The sequence below is a fragment of the Aulostomus chinensis genome, chromosome 3 (assembly GCF_037954235.1).
Source record: "Aulostomus chinensis isolate RoL2024-O1b breed Wild chromosome 3, RoL_Achi_v1.0, whole genome shotgun sequence".
In the NCBI taxonomy this organism is placed as follows: Eukaryota; Metazoa; Chordata; class Actinopteri; order Syngnathiformes; family Aulostomidae; genus Aulostomus; species Aulostomus chinensis.
In genome coordinates this window covers 10,036,544-10,052,825 of record NC_141322.1, presented here as the reverse complement: position 1 = coordinate 10,052,825, position 16,282 = coordinate 10,036,544, and the positions used below count along the sequence as shown (strand labels likewise).

Here is a 16,282-nt window from a genome sequence, read left to right as displayed (position 1 = left end):
AAGGTAAACTTTCATTTTGTGTGTGTTTGGGTCCTAGTTTTTAACTATGATCAGGCCCTCGCACCCCTTTGCATATTGCAGTGTGTGGCCGTTCCATATGGAGCAAGAGGGAGGCGAAATCTCATGATATCGTGATTTTGAATGATTGGATTTTGGTCTTCAGCCAGCAGACTAATACATACACTGTGGTGCAAATATTACTTCCTGCACTGGCACTAGAGAACACACACATCACTCATGTGAAGTTTGGAAAAGATCTGACCATGTGGAGTTCAGTTACTATTCTGCTCTGTGGTTGAACTGGCTGCCTTGCCATGCTAACTTGCAGTCTCCACAGTAACCCATCACAAAGTTTTTAAGGTGTATCTGAAAGTTTGAGATAGATCTGATCCATAAGGAGGTGACTACAAATGTAAAAATAAATAAATAAAAAGACATTTACTTTTGCCACCAGGTGGCGCTGTGACTACATCATGTGTGGCCAATTTTACCTACTGTGACCAATTTGATAAATAATGGCCTCACAGTTTTTGCGAAAACATGGCCTCCTTGGTGGAGGTGAGAACCATGATATGATGACCTATTACATATGAACTCTTGTGGTCTTAAAAAAAACACAGCTTTGAAAACTGTTCCAATTATTATGGATTTTGAATATTTTGTCATGTATCTCTATCTCTGTCTCACTGCGTGCTGCACTATCTGCCCATCTCGCCTCCTTATCCAACCATCATCCGCTCAGACACATTCGCATCGGTATCACAACTCTGCCTCTTTCATCTCCAGCAGCATGGCAGATCAGATACCATCATCCGATTTAAATGTGCCATGTGAACATTTTTAATGAATAGCAAAATAATTGATGCATATCTACACACTTGTACATGTGTCATAAATCAGGGTCATACACCCGGAGAGAGCCAACCCACTGACCTCACACAGAATTAAAGACTTGCCACTAACAGTGCTGCACAACGGCAATGCTTTGCACACACATCTATGTTCCCATGCGAATTGGCACCACTGTAGTACATAGACACACCACACCTTTATTGTGGATTTTTCAGTGAAATTATATGCAATCACACAGGATATGGATCCTCCAACTGGCCGTACTTTGAACCGACTCTCTCTCTCTCACACACACACACACATACACGCACACACACACACACACACAAACACAAACACAAACACACTCAAAGAAACACACTTTTATAAGCAGGGCTTTCTGTGTACGCCTGCTGTACCACAAGAGACCTGTCAAAGTGACAGTTAGCCCGCTCCGTTTAAGCTAATTTAAGTCATTTACATAATACATGCCTGCCATCGCAATCCTTCGATAGACAATTCAAGAAGGTCCGTGCAATACTGTCACAACCCGATGTTAAACCACCTGCCACCTCTATGCATGATCCCCAAAGCCAGACAATAATTTCACACAAAGTTTGTCACTCTGTTAAGGACTTTCTATATATGGCAATGTTTACATATGTTTTTTTTGTTCATTTATTTTATGGAAATATGAAGACCAAGAAGTACAGATGGGCACATTGTCAAAACTGTGTTACCGTCCACCCCATTATGTTTGCAACTACTCAGAGGTTGAAAACAAGCAGCATTATTTGTTTGATGCTAAGCTGTAATGGCTGAAAGTTTCAGGCTTTAGTTGACCATTGTTTGGCAGGAAGCTGAACAAATACACTGGCTGATACATGAAACAGATGACTTGATAAAATGTTTGCTCTTCAGTAGGGATGCACCAAGGGCCGTCTTTTTGGGCCGATTTCAATTCCATTTTTCATGGAGTTTGACCGGCCGGTACTGATTTCAGCTGATTACGATTTCATTTTTTCGAGGTGTACTCTACTACATGTGCGCAGTGTTGCTAACATGCTAGAAGTCACCAAATGACATCATTGCCTAAATTGTATCTGATATACGGGCTTTGTGCTTGGGTGATTCTTTTGCATCCTAGACGTGGAGTGATGCCAGTCTCTGACTGAAGAAGGGGCTGCTCTGCGACACTTCTGTTAGTGAGACTGACTGCCTGTGAGGGCTTTGGGACAGGGTGCTCACGGGAGCACCAGCTGCTTGATGAAAATGGTACCCATAAGTGCTTTTCACGGAAACTGGGACCAGAAAAAAAATCACTTGATTTGTCGCTAGTCGCTTTTCACAGTAAAAATCGTCAAGAGGATTTGGAAATTCGTCAGATTTAGAGAAACAGTCACCACGTTGGTAGCACGCGCGCTGTTGATCATGCGAGTGAATTTGACCGGCATAAAATCGGCATATTTCTGTCTTGATCAGTCGATTGCTGTCATGGCAGACCACATGAAAATCGGCTAATTCCAGTCCGTCAGTGCATCCCTACTCTTCAGAATTCTTCACACTGGATTTTTGAAAAATCACAGTGCCACAGAAAATTCCCCCTGCCATAGTTCATACTGGGAGATCTGTTCCCAGGGTGATTTATGAAATCAATTTCTCTTGTTATCAGCAGCCAGAGTTTGTCAGATAAGATCAGTGTGTGTGTGTGTGTGTGTGTGTGTGTGTGTGTGTGTGTGTGTGTGTGTGTGTGTGTGTGTGTGTGTGTGTGTAACATGCTGAGAACAATCAATCATTCTCACTATTCATGTTATTGCATCATGGTGTGAATCCTGGTATAATAAAGCATTGACTGTTGATTATATTTGGAATGAAAGGATCTTACGAATGTCTGGGACACAGTCATTTTCTGCTGTTTTGTGTGGTGTAATGCATATTCATGTCAGCTGTCATTGGATAATCTCTACTTATGTACTCAGCATCTCTCTTTCTCTCTGTATATCTGCAAACCTCTTCTCACATGTGGGGTGGAGAGATGACAAACACCACCATGCGTCTACCACCCCCCCCCCCCCCATTCTGCACACACACTCATAGAACTGTGTAGATACAAATACCAGCTATGTTCTTTTGTCTTAGTGACACAGAACCCTCATTTGAGGCTGTGCTCTGCTTGGCAGCCTTCAGCCCAATCATCCTAATGTGATTTTAGACGTTATTGCCTTCCGTGGAGAGGCTTCTTTTTAACACTGCGGTCAATCTAGTTCAGGAAGGAAATTAAAAAGAATTAGATTCCCCCTGTGTGTCAAAAACACATAAACAGTTTTGTTTGCCAAAGTTGTCAAAGTTGCAAATCAGAAGTGACAGGAGAGGGGATGAGAAATTTCAAGATTCGTATTGATGGGTGCAGGTTCATCCTCAGCCGGACTGATATGTGAAGGATTTGTGAACCCCTCATGGAATAAATCTCCCCATACTTCTCTCTAACTCTGCATCTTCTCTACCTCTTTGCAGTGAAGTTTGAGGACTGCCAGCACAGCAGAGCAGTGGACTTTGTTAGCAGCGACCCCAAGTTCAACGTGAGGCCTGATGGGATGGTGTACGCTGAGCAGGAGGTGGCCAACCTGTCAGAGCCTGTCCAGTTCATGGTGACAGCCCGGGGGCTCCATGACCCACACATCTGGGAGACCACTGTGAAATTGGCACAAACTGGACACCCCCATCCTTTACCCCTGACAAAGGTAAAGAGGAGACACATGTAGGAATAGAAATGTCTGAGGTATTAGATAATAGAGTTAAACTTCACACAAGCACAAACATGAAAATGTCATTCTTTCACTGAGACCACAGGTGAATGTTAGGCTGTAGATGGACTATTTACCTGAGGATTTCACCCCCAACTTTTACATGATTGGTAAGCATACCATTTTTTTCTCACAATGAGATGGAATCCCAAACTGTCTGGTCAAACAATGTCACCTATTGATTTGGTGTGTGAAAAAAAAATGCACCTTCAATTATTACTACTAGTGTTGTGCATAACAAACCTCTGTGACAGTATCTGACTTTGATTACAGTCATGTCAGACCCTAGACTGTCAGGCCCCTGACCACAGTAATGCTCACACCAAATTAAAAGTCAGTTGACATAGAGACAGCAAGAAAGCAAAGACTGTGGAGCATGCATTCAGAGTGTTTGTTTTCCTGCTGTATCCAGGTAAGAGTGCTTGTAAATCAGTTAGGAAGGAGTGTTTCTCTGGATGTGACAAGTGAAAACATGGACCCATTTTCTACCAAAGCACGATTAGCATCTGTGTAACTGCACAAGCCCAAATGTATCGTCACTGTTATTGACTTCTGCTACAGGTCTGTACTTTGTTGATCGACAAAGCCATCATCATTTTTCCTGCTCTACTTGTTGAACACCATCCAGCATAATGTTCAGTCACGTTTCTAATCATGGGAAAATGCTCAAGACCCATGTAGCTAAAGCAATTGCGTTGTGGGGATTAAAATTCTGCCCACTCCTGGCAGTGTAATAATGAAGACGGTGAAATAATTGACATTGATTGAGCTAATGTTCCACATGGGTAGAGTCTGCGAGGGCCAGGTGATGTACTTTCAGTGTATAATTATACTCCCCACTCTGTGGAGCTAGAGAAAGATTCAATAATTGAACAAGACATAGATTTGTTTCCTCTAATCACATGGAAATGTGAAGACCAGCTGTGAGAGGTTTGGTTTTCCACAGGAACAGTGTTTGCATGCATTCATGTCCCTTTTGTTAGTGACCAGAGGAAAACTTAGTTCCTAAGACTAAATGCTTATTTTATTAATCGGATGGTCACAAAACAATAAGAACAAGGTTGCAGGTACAAGTGGCTGAAATGACTTTCCCCAGGACCATGGCATCTCCCTTATAGATGAGATGAGAGGCTAAATCATTGGTGAGGAACTTGGAGTGGAGCCACTGCTCCTTTGTGTTGAAAGGCATCAGTTGTGGTGATGCAGGTATCTAATAAAGATACCTCCTGCTCATCTCCTGATGAAGTTATTCCAGGCATGTCCAGCTGGGAGGGGGCCACAGGGCAGGCTGAGGACCAGGTGAAGGGGATTTTATCTCCCAGCTGGGCAGAGAATGCCCTCGGATTCCCTAATCAGAGTTGGCTCATTGAGTAGGGAAAAAATGATGTGCACGGCCCCCTTCTGGAACGGCTGGAACTGCTACCCCCGCGATCCAGCTTCAGATACTCAGTTGAAGATCAGTGGACGAATTCATCGTCAGTTAAAATCAAGATGCAGTAAGAGCGAGGATATAATGACAAGGAAACTTTTACAAAAATGCGTAACATTTTCTGATTTAAAGAGATTTAACTATCCTTTCATTATAGAATTTTAAAAAAACATTTGAATTAAACACATTTTCATTCCCTTTTTTTCAAATGAAGTGGGCTATGCTATGTATAATATATTATCATTGCAAGCTGAAGGTAGGCAAAGTCTTGCAGACCTCCAATACAAAGAGTAGGGGAAGAAGAATTGTCATGGCCGTCCTCAGAACTGTTAAAGTCAACCTTTCCTCACACTATCTTTGGATAGATAGAAATTTAATAACACAAGCTTAAACGTAACCTGTCACATCTTGCTTTACTGTACTTGACTTAACTGCACAACACCTTTAAGAATTAAGAGTGATGCAGTATTGGGTACTGGGATGTTCAGCACAAAGGTAGATGTAAATCGTGTTTTTGCCTGGTCAGACGGAGGGTTTAAGAGATCATAAAGAGAAATTTATTTTAAATTTAAGTATCTGGAAACCAATACATGTGTGTGATATACATTTAGCTCTTCTACAGATAAAACAGAGTACTTGTTAAACATGGAGCACATGGTGCTAAATAATTTTTTTTGGGTGATGAGTTGTTTAGGAAGATAAGTTGAATGTGTAGCAGATATAAAACAGACTATATCATAGCCGTTGAAACAGAGGAAAGTAAGTTGACAGTACAGAGTCAATTGAGAGAAAAGATGGATAAATTAGAAGGCTTTTCTCAATATGCTGAGCAGCTTGAAGATCTCCCGCACACATTGTCAATATAGTTTTTCCACCTCAGATTTTCATCTGTGGTTATTTACATTGATGCATTTGCAAGGGAGATTTCCTTATCATTTATAAGATTGTTAATATCCTTGAGATAGGTCCTATTTTTTATTGCAGAAGATCATGAAGATACATGTATTAATACTGAGGGAAAAAGCTTGTTCTTTTGGAACTGCTATTTCAGATCTACATGAGAAGCAATGAGATTTGTGTCATCAGCAAACAGAATAGGAGCAGAGGGAAGATCATTGATATCTGTGACATGTGTGAATGCAGGAGTAATAAATACTTTTGTATGATTATATAAAACCTGCTTTTTAACCATCCTGCAGCACCACAATGTTTTTGTGATACAGAGACACACACCAAACACCTGTTAACATGTTGGTGTGTAATGATACTTACTGTGCTAACAGAAACAGGTGTGTCCACATTCATTACATGTAGATAACTTACAAAGTGACAAAAATTTCCAGTGTGCCATACTGCAGCTCCTGAAGCTATCTTTGGCCTGAGAGTTCTTTCCGCTGTGTTTATGTACTCAGGCTATCGCACCTCACACAGGGACGGCCTCTTGTTGAGAGCTCTCCAACTCACACTGATTTCACGGCACGTTGGCTTGCCTTCTCCACCAGCTTAGAGCACATTAGTTATGCACCAGTGGATTTGAAGTTGACTGGTTGCTGGAACAGGTTTTAGTGCTTATTTAATTTGCATTTTTACCAAATCAAATAAGCAGCCACACCTGTTCAAGTTAGATTGCACCATGGGCTGTTGTGTGGTGAAGCATAGGGTCCTGGGGTTCACTGGTCACTGAAAAGGTCGAATGGTTGTGCTTTCACTTTGTGATTATGTTGACTGTCCACAAGAGAAAGCTCAACAGGCAAACAAAAGCAGTGTAGATTGCAATTGTTTTTAAATAAAAGTTAGATTTCATTGTTTTGTTTTATGTGGAGACTCTCTTGGGAGCACATGTTCTAACGGAGTTTTAAGCACACAGAACCAGCAAAGGGTATAACTGCAGAACTAAAGACAAAAAAATAAAGTGATGTAAAAAAAAAAAACCTAAGTGCTTTGAAACACAGGATAGGCAGTGAGCTCATATGGTATTGTTCTGCCTGTTTGTCAGACTGATAACCTCCAGATGTCAGCTCCAGAGCTCAGGGGGCTTTAGGCCGGAAGAGTGCCCTAGCAATGTGCAGGGTGCCTGGGGGCAGAGAGCTGCCAGCTGGCTCAGCCTACCCTAGGTACATCAGGGACACAATGACTGACTCCTTGACATGTGTTCACTGCACCTGAGACACACAAACACACATATGTATGTAATATTCCCAAACATGTTCAGGTATTATTTTTACGCATTTCTAATTGTGTACAAATACTCAAATCAAGGCTGGTACAGACGATTCCCCATAGATGCAACAGGGATGGGTACTCACACATTCAGACGGAACAAACCCTAATAAGCTCTTCGCTTGCTGGCAGACCACCTAGAGCTTGTTCCAAAGCCAACAGCCTGATATCATCCACAAGCAGACGTATGATAAAAGACGTCTCCCTTTTGTCTGTGTGTGTGTGTATGTGTGTGTCTGCCTGACTGTCTCTGAAGGAATGTTGCAGCCAGACCAATCAAATGCTTCAGCCTCGTTATCATCAGGCCTCATGTGCTGGTTTCATCAGCATGTACAGCAGGGACTCGTGCATTTTGTGTTGATAGCAGGAAGCATTTAAGTGTTTTATCATAATAGCAACACTGGGCATGCTCACTGAATCATATATGTCCATATTCACTGACATGTATGATGAAGACAGTCAGATAGGGACTTGTTTATCCTATTTGTTTCAAACAAGCACACCCCCCCACACACACACACACATTTGTAGAGAGAGAGTAATTCTACCTGCCTCTGTGGAAGGCTGGCAAGCATTCTCTCACCTCATGCCAGTTGGTACCTGAGCGTGTTTTGGATGAGTGAAGCTGGAGAGAGAGTTATCTTATCTTGGAAACACATCTGGTCCCCTCGTTCCTCTCTCTGTCCTCTAACCATTCAACCCAGCCCCCCTCACAGCTCCCTCAGTATTGTGCTCCTCTACGGCCAAATCCAAAGCCCCTGGCTGTCTAGAGGCCTGGTCTGCTCTGAGCTTGCGGTCCATTCCTCTCATCTATAAACATACAAAGAGTTAAAACAAAAGATGAAAAATATACACTGTGTTTGCTCAGGTGTGGTTTGCTGTCAGCCTCTCTCCCAGGCAAAGCAGGTGTATATTGATAGCTTCTGCTCCGTGTTTAGCTATGTGTATGTGCATGTACGGGTGGTTTTGGTACTGCGTTGTGTGTTCCAGATGGGATAAGCAGAAGGATTTCCACTGTGCTTCAGGTGACAGCGGCAGCTGTGTGTGTTGTGTTCATGCGTGCATGTGTGCAAGCGTTTGTGTGTGTCTGTGCAGGCCACAGAGACAACAATAGGATTAAGTGGATTACAGCAATACAGCCATCTTACACAGAAGGACACCATATAGGATCATAGGGGGAAAAAAAACACTTTCACACATCCCTCTAACCCTTATTTCACCAGTCAGTATGAGTAAGAACACAATCTTCTTTTTGCAGCAAGTCATTGCAGTTTATTTACCACTGTACATCCTCACTGGGGGGCCTCCATTATATTGTGGTTCAAAAACCAATCAAGGAGAGACCCTGGACAGAGGAATATTACATTAATCCACGGAGTCGAAACACTGTTAGTATGTGATATTTTGAGCTGCTGTTCATCTAAGTGCATAAAGCATGATTAAAATTGTGGTGTGGTCTCTTGTTTTTCTTCTGTCCTCCTTTTTTTATGACAACAGTGTTGGAAACTAAGTCTTCAGCTGATAGGCTTCTGCCACAGCACAGTGTCACATCTCTCAGAAGGAACAGAGAGGAAAGGCGCGGGAATTATGTTGTCTGCTAAATAAATCTGTGCAGCACCTCAGACAAAACCCACCCACTTATGCTCAGCAAGGTCTCACTTTCTTGTGCCAGAATCAAATGCTACAGCAGGCTTAGGTATCTTGCCAAAGGCCTCATGACATGTGAGGCTGCAGCATTCACAGAAATGTTTGCCTCTGTGTCACTCTCACAAAATTGGTTTATTGTTACTGAGACACCCACTATTTTGGTTTCAATTTCAACAGAAAAGCAAACTAGTCATTTTGCAGCCTTTTTCGTTGTCCAACCTGTCTTGGCCAAAGAGCATCCTTTTGAAATGATTAAGTGTGTTATTCAATGCAAGCGCTGGCATGATATGTGATGCGATATGTGTTTTCCTGTTTTCAGGTTAGCATCGAGGAAATGTTGTCAAGAGTGTGGGACTCCCAACCCAGAGTTATCAAGTTTCCTCGGAAACATCAGAGAAGCTCCTATGCCAATGGGCTGAGGCGACAGAAGAGAGACTGGGTCATCCCGCCTATCAATGTGCCTGAAAACTCCCGAGGGCCCTTCCCTCACATGCTTGTCAGAGTGAGTGACAGTTTGTATAATTTCAGCAAATTACTTTTTCTAGGTTCAGAAAGCAGTCCATATACCAGAAAAGTTTATATAACTCATCTTTGTAGGAGAAAACTGTAATTTTGTCTATTTTAAGTGAAAATGAAAGACCAACCGTGTATTCACTATATGAGCTTTCTCAGGCCAGGCAAGCGAGAAGAGCAGTAAAAACTGTGATATCTCTTTCAATCACCATGGGACCCAGAGACTATTCTGGTAGCTTCTATCAAGCACACCCAGTAGGCTAAAAGTGCTACTCTTGTTTCAGATTTAAGTCATGATGCCAGGTGATTCGTGTGCTGAGCCTCTGGGCGCTATAGACAGACAAAAATGGAAAGCACACAAATATGCACTTCATGCTTTCTCTCAGAGGAATAGATCTAAGGATTACTCCCGAGCACTCGAGCTCAGTGGCGCTTCTACACCTGTTAATAGAGTCGGTGCAGCATTTTCTCACACCACAGTGCATCTCTTTGCAGATTACAGCACACCGGCATCAATGAGTTATCATGACACCCATGTTCTCCTGATTCTAAGGAGCCAAAACACAAATGAGGATTAATATTGTTATGGGAATGATATTGTTGCCAGTTTTGTTTAACTTGTCATCATGGAAATAAGTGATTTTCACATTGAAGCTACACCTTGTAGGTGTATGTTTCCAATCCATAAATGATCATCTGTCAATAATTATAACCATTCTACCATTATATACAATATCGTGCGTAAATAGGGGGAGAGTTCAACTGAATATCACAGAGTAAATCCAACTGCATGTTCATCGCACCCTTTGTACAGTTTTGTGCTTTGAAGGTAATGACACTAATTCCCCAAGAAAATTCCGTAAAACCCATACAAAACATGCAATATCAAAAAAATATAAGTAAATAGGAGATAAGATAAACACTTCAAAACATAAGAACAATGAATTACAAAGGAGACCTCATCCACTGTCCTCTGGCAATTTGTTCAGAGTAGAAAGCTGTGAACAACTTTTTGTGGGTATAAAAAGTTTTTGTCCAGCACTTTTGCACAACCTAAGGGCTTCATTCATTGCTACAAGACCACAAAGTGCTTTAAAGACAAGTAACACCTTCAATAGAAAAACTGGGAAAGGGCTGGTGGTTGAGGCAGTTGTTGAAAGGGCAAAAAATAATATCCCCAATCATATTTTAGTGGATTTATTCAATAGACAACCATTTTGAGGACTGTTGTAATGATTTCACTTTATGAACAATTATGCAGGATAAGAGAGAGAATTACACACAAATATGATCACACATAACACTTGGTGACAAATGCCTTGCAAGCTTTGTAAATGACCAGTCAAATTACAGCCAGTGGATGACATGACTGTAAAAGTGAGAAAAAAATCCGAAAAGCAAGTTTCCCCAGAAGCAGACTCTGCTGCTGCCGCTCTAAACTCTCCTCACTCACTCACTGGTTCTTATCAGTCACCCAGACAGACGTGCAGAAGCTCTCTGCTGGCATTTCCCACAGTGACACACACACACACACACACACACACACACACACACACACACACACACACACACACACACACACACACACACACAAAGTCCCTTATGCCCATTTGTACAGTGAGGCTTACATTCCCGCATTACAGAAATCGCCTTTCACCAGCACGTTGGCAAGAGGGCAAATTTTCCACTAAAGCATGGCAACACTCACCCTTACAAAACACATACACATTCAGCGGGAACATAGAGTGTCAGTCAAGGCCTCTGATTTTGCTGCCCTGCTGGAGCAATGGGACATCTTTAATCCCTCTTTAACATGTGGGGTGTTAGATGGTTGGATTAAACCTGAGGGGCTTCCTTTGTATGTGGAGTGCTGAGTTAGTGCAGGTGTGTGTTGCTGCATGGACAACAACGCATATGAGAGTGCGTCCGTGCCACCTATATTGTGTATTTGAATGCAGTTTAACTGTGCCGCAGGCCTCCATCATATAGCTGAAAGTGGTGCATTATGGGTGACTCACGATGTGACTCATGGTGTTCATGGTGTTTGAAGCTCCTTCTACAATGCTGGACGTTGAGAGCCAGGAAAGGAACAGAGGGGATTTCATTTTTTTATCTGGCCAGTCTGAAAAGGAGCAAGTACAACCTGTAAAGCTTACACTTTTGAATTTCACTACACAGCAGCTCTCAGGAGTTGTAGCAAAGTTTTCTTCAGTTTGAATGTCTCTGATGTTCACCGTGTTTGAAATCAATGACAGCACCCATCAAATAAGGAGATGGCATCAATGACAGAGCAGAGACAAGTAGCAGAATGACACTGAGCAGCTCATATTGACAATTCATCCTCGTTACACTGATAGATCCAATTAAACACACACAAAACAAAATAATTAATTTAATGGTCCTTTATATGATCATAATGCTGTCACTTTTTCTTTCATTGTCTTTTTATATTTATTTGTGGTATTGTTCAGGTTCACCTGCCATCATCAGCCCTGTGTAGCAGGTAATCTATATATAGGCATTTTTTCCTACAGGAAAATTTTAAGGAGTTACTTGTAAACAAAGCATTCTGGTATAAGACAAAGACCATATTTCCCAAATGTAAAAAAAGAAAAGAACAACAGATAGTGCATGCTTTTTGCCAGCGCAGCTGTTTGTGTCAAGAGGGCAAGAGAGCTCTTGCTGCTGTAATTGATTTCCTTTGTGCAGTCTACATTTAGCATACCGGCTGTTATTATCATTGGTTTGTTTTTTTGTTGTTCTTCTTCTTTTTAAGTGACAGCAAAAAATTTTGCAGAATTGCACTTAGCCTATAGTCAGGCATCAATAAATAACATCTTTATCTTTACTGTATACTCTCAAAAAAATCATCTAGACATTATCATCTGGCTTCAGCACCTGATTATTTATGATCATAAAGGTTATCGCGACTGCGTCTTTCATCCACCAGAGCTGTTGTTGTGGTTTTCAGAGTGACCTGCGTGTTGCATTTCTATGCTGGCATCATTTGTAGTCATGCCAACAAACTGCTAAGTTCCTTTTTAAAATGGTTAGACAAAATTTGACTTCAGCTTTGAAAATGAAAGTTTAATTGCTAGTTAGCTAACATTAACTTAGTTAATCAGCATGTTAATATTATTGGCAAGAAATGAAACTTAACAAACAATCAGTGCCTACGATGGAATTTTCCATACATCCCTCTGTACTGTATATGCCCACACAGGTCAAGGTCAAATTATTTGTTCTGCAAAATCGTTCCTCCTGCCCTCCACAACACAGATGGAAGACCTTACACATTCTCCTCTTCCCCACAGTACATAGTACTTCAAACACAGGCCAGTCAAATTAGTGTGCCAGCTGCAGAGTGTTCAGAAAGTATACAACAGTGGCGACATACAGTGTGTGAAAACGTTAGTGGCAGGCCAGGACTAGATTACAGCACAAAAGGTTAGTGTGATTCAGTCGTTACTCTCTTATGTAAAAACAATGAGTTGCCTTTTATGGCTAGGGTCCTGTTGAGAGGAAAGGGGCCTTTTTAAACCATGCTGATGTGGGACATCTTCAGACTTGGCGACATCATTGCTGGGTCTCCTCAGTGCACACTGAGTGTGTATTAAATTCTTTGGGATGAAACATTTGATGTCTATATCTGATGACTCCCAGAAGTTTGCAGGTATGCGTCATCCCCTTACTTTCTGAGGCATCTGGTTCTACAAGATCACATCGCATGATAACATGATAGCGTGACAAACCATTTTGTCAGGTTTCAAGTTATATGTCTCTGATCAAACCACCAGCAGTTTTGACCAATTATTGTCCCTTTAGGAAATCCATGTGTGGTTAAGGTACAACCACAGCGATAAGTAACTGTCATTTTAAGACAGTAGTGGCTACTCCTGAAGACGTTAGCCTCGATGCTTCTACAGCACTGGAGACTGGAGAGTTTTTCCTCTTTGAATGAGCAAAGAACGTCACTAAACTTGCCTCCATGGTACAGATGCTTTTGCTTTCTTGTGACTGGTTTTGGTGATAGATGACTCATCTAATCACCTTCTGAGTATCTTTGTCTGCCCTTTTATAAACAGTTTCTACAGGTGACCTCTCTGATGATTCTGTGACACAAACCATCTGACTCATAAAATGATACATATCTTTTAACTTCAGAAACCTACTTTCTCTTTCTTGAGACAAAGGCGGTGCATAAAGAGTCTGTGTTTCTGTCACACATATATACATACACACACACACACACACACACACACACGAATACCTATAATCAACAATAGCTAAGTACCAGTGTTGGTCAGTTCCACTGCATGTAATTCAGTCCACAGCTTCAATAGCACTGGTTTACAGTTGTGCTCAAATGGAGTATGCTTCCCACGTTTTGTCAAATTATTGCCATGACTGATTTAAAGTGCCATTGGAATAGCAAGGAGGAGAGAAAGAACTACATAGCAGATGAGGTTGAAAATGTTTTTTTGAGGAACTGAAAAGCAGGGAGGGGGACGTGGCTCGAAACAATTCTTCAGACAGGACTGCGAATCTGCGTGGTGACGGAAGTTTATGACCATGTGAGTCACTCTCAGTTGCTACACCCAAAACAAAGCCAATGCAACAAAACTGAAATCAATCTCTTTTCCTCTAATCAGAAACACTGGCTCCGTCTTGGACCAGAGTTAGGGCAGGGGACAGACATTATAAGCTGGAAATATGTGAACATTTTACAAGGTCATCTTGATGTTATGTGATTCCACAGCCAAGAGGAACATTGGCAGATAAATGACTGTTTGCTGTTTCTTTTGTAAACTCGCTATGCATGACTCTGTGCCCTTGCCTGGAGCTGTAATGAATACATTGCCTTGATCATACCATCGCATTCTTGTTGGTAAAAAATGAAGGTCTACAGGTGAATCGGTGAACTGGCAATTAGAGTGCATCTCATTCTGAATAGCCCATTATGATCATGCTCGTGGGTCATCACGTACTGTGTGGTGTTAAATGTGTCACAGGAAAAATGACTAGAGGCTCCTCATTTAGAAGGATTTTATCAAAAGCAAACAAACAAAAACAAATGGATAAGTTCATGCTGCACTCAAGTTAACTTTGACCAAGGAAAGCTTAGTGTTTACTTTGGAAGACAGAAACAACACAGCTTCATGTTGCTTTTCAATTCAGTTTACAATGCAGAGCAGCTTAAATATACATGATAATTGTGTGGGAGCAAGTTTAATGACAGTGTTATGTCTGTGCTGCTCTTTGCTCACCCTCTGAAATGAAAACATGGTGGTTTATTTACAACCTCATACTGCACAGTGTATTTCATTACAGCTCATAATGACCTAGTAATTTGATTTTGGATCTGCTTGTTTTATTGCATCCCTTGTGCACTGATATATATTCCCATACTGTCTACTGTGTTATTGTTGTATGCGTGGATGTGCATGCAAAGGTGTGTCTCCACAAACCCACACTGCTCATAATATACAGTAGGATATGAAACAGAAACTTTGTAAGCTTGCAAGATAAATTATATTACATTACTCAAGACTAGATATATTGAGGTTTAATGGAATTTCTCACCAGAAAAACATTTTGGCATAATTTACATTTCAATTTTTGCAGTTATACTCACTTTCCTTTGGTTGAGAAAGATGTTTTAGGGGACCAACAATAATAAGGTTTCTAAGCCCATTATTCAGCACAATATTTATTTGGTTTTCATCCATGTTTGAGGTAGTTTTTAATCTGGGGCATATTTTTCCATGTTTTGGGACATCAGGTTTTCCTTTTCCATTATTTCTATTTCTATCTATCTATCTATCTAATATACAGTACATATATATATATATATATATATATATATATATATATATATATATATGTATATATATGAAGATAATAACCTCCTCCAATAAGGACCCACTGCCAGTATAGGAACAGTAGGCTGGAGACACAAGTATGTCAAAGCACAAATAAACAGTAACATAACAAACACTAACACTTCAAAAATGTGGCGACACTTCTGCTGACACCCAAATATTTTATTTTGTGAGTTTATTTCATGAAAAGTGGGCTACACTCCTTTTATATATCGAGACCAAAATTAGTTTATTAGTTCCAATATTTGAGTGAGATTCTAAGAGTACCAACTGTGAAATGGCTGCAATTGAATCTAGGCAACCATCAGCATCAAAGTCTGACTACTACAAGTGTTTTCCCCCCTAGAGAGTCTCTTTGTATCACCAGTGTAGTTCAAGTTTATCATAGGTCAAAAAGGCTCCAGCAACGCCCTAATAGGCAAGGTCGTGCACAGGTAAGGCTATTGTTGCCTGGGAATCAGCACATTTTTCCCTCTCTGGCTGAGCTGCCCTTTTAGAGGAACAAAAAATTAAAGAATAATAACTTCTTTTAGCTGTTGTTGCTGCATAAATAGAAGTAGCCCCTAATGGCTTAAATTAGCCCAAATAAATTGCCAATTTTAAATAACCCTGATTTTTACTAGGAGCTTTTATGCAGACTATACATAATCTGGTCCACAGACACTTTATTTTGTTATTCATGCTGAATAAAATATCAGCTCATAATTATCTTTTTTTAAGTAGTTTATATTTTAAGTTGGCGTGTTGTGATTTTCACATTACTGGTTTCAAATTTGTTTCCACATAGTTTGCATGCTTTACACAGCTTCTGTTGTTGATTACAAGGAACTAGATAAGGGACCATTGAGCCATGGTGAAACGGTATGATTGACACAGGCACACATCCTCTACAATCGTATGTTAGATAGCGGTGCTAAGCTCAAGACGCAAATTCATATTAGCGCTTAAACTTGTTA

The 16,282-nt window shown here is 40.9% G+C and overlaps 1 protein-coding gene across 2 annotated transcripts in view; it reads left to right on the top strand.

Moving 5' to 3' along the window:
• The window catches only part of cdh4 (cadherin 4, type 1, R-cadherin (retinal)), a 265,718-nt gene that overhangs the window by 148,559 nt on the left and 100,877 nt on the right, over window positions 1-16,282 (top strand). For both annotated transcript variants that reach the window (XM_086198562.1, XM_086198561.1), the window contains exons 3-4: window positions 3,346-3,572; window positions 9,251-9,433. In XM_086198562.1, coding sequence (XP_086054688.1) covers window positions 3,346-3,572; window positions 9,251-9,433 — 410 coding nt within the window. The remainder of the gene's footprint in view (window positions 1-3,345; window positions 3,573-9,250; window positions 9,434-16,282) is intronic.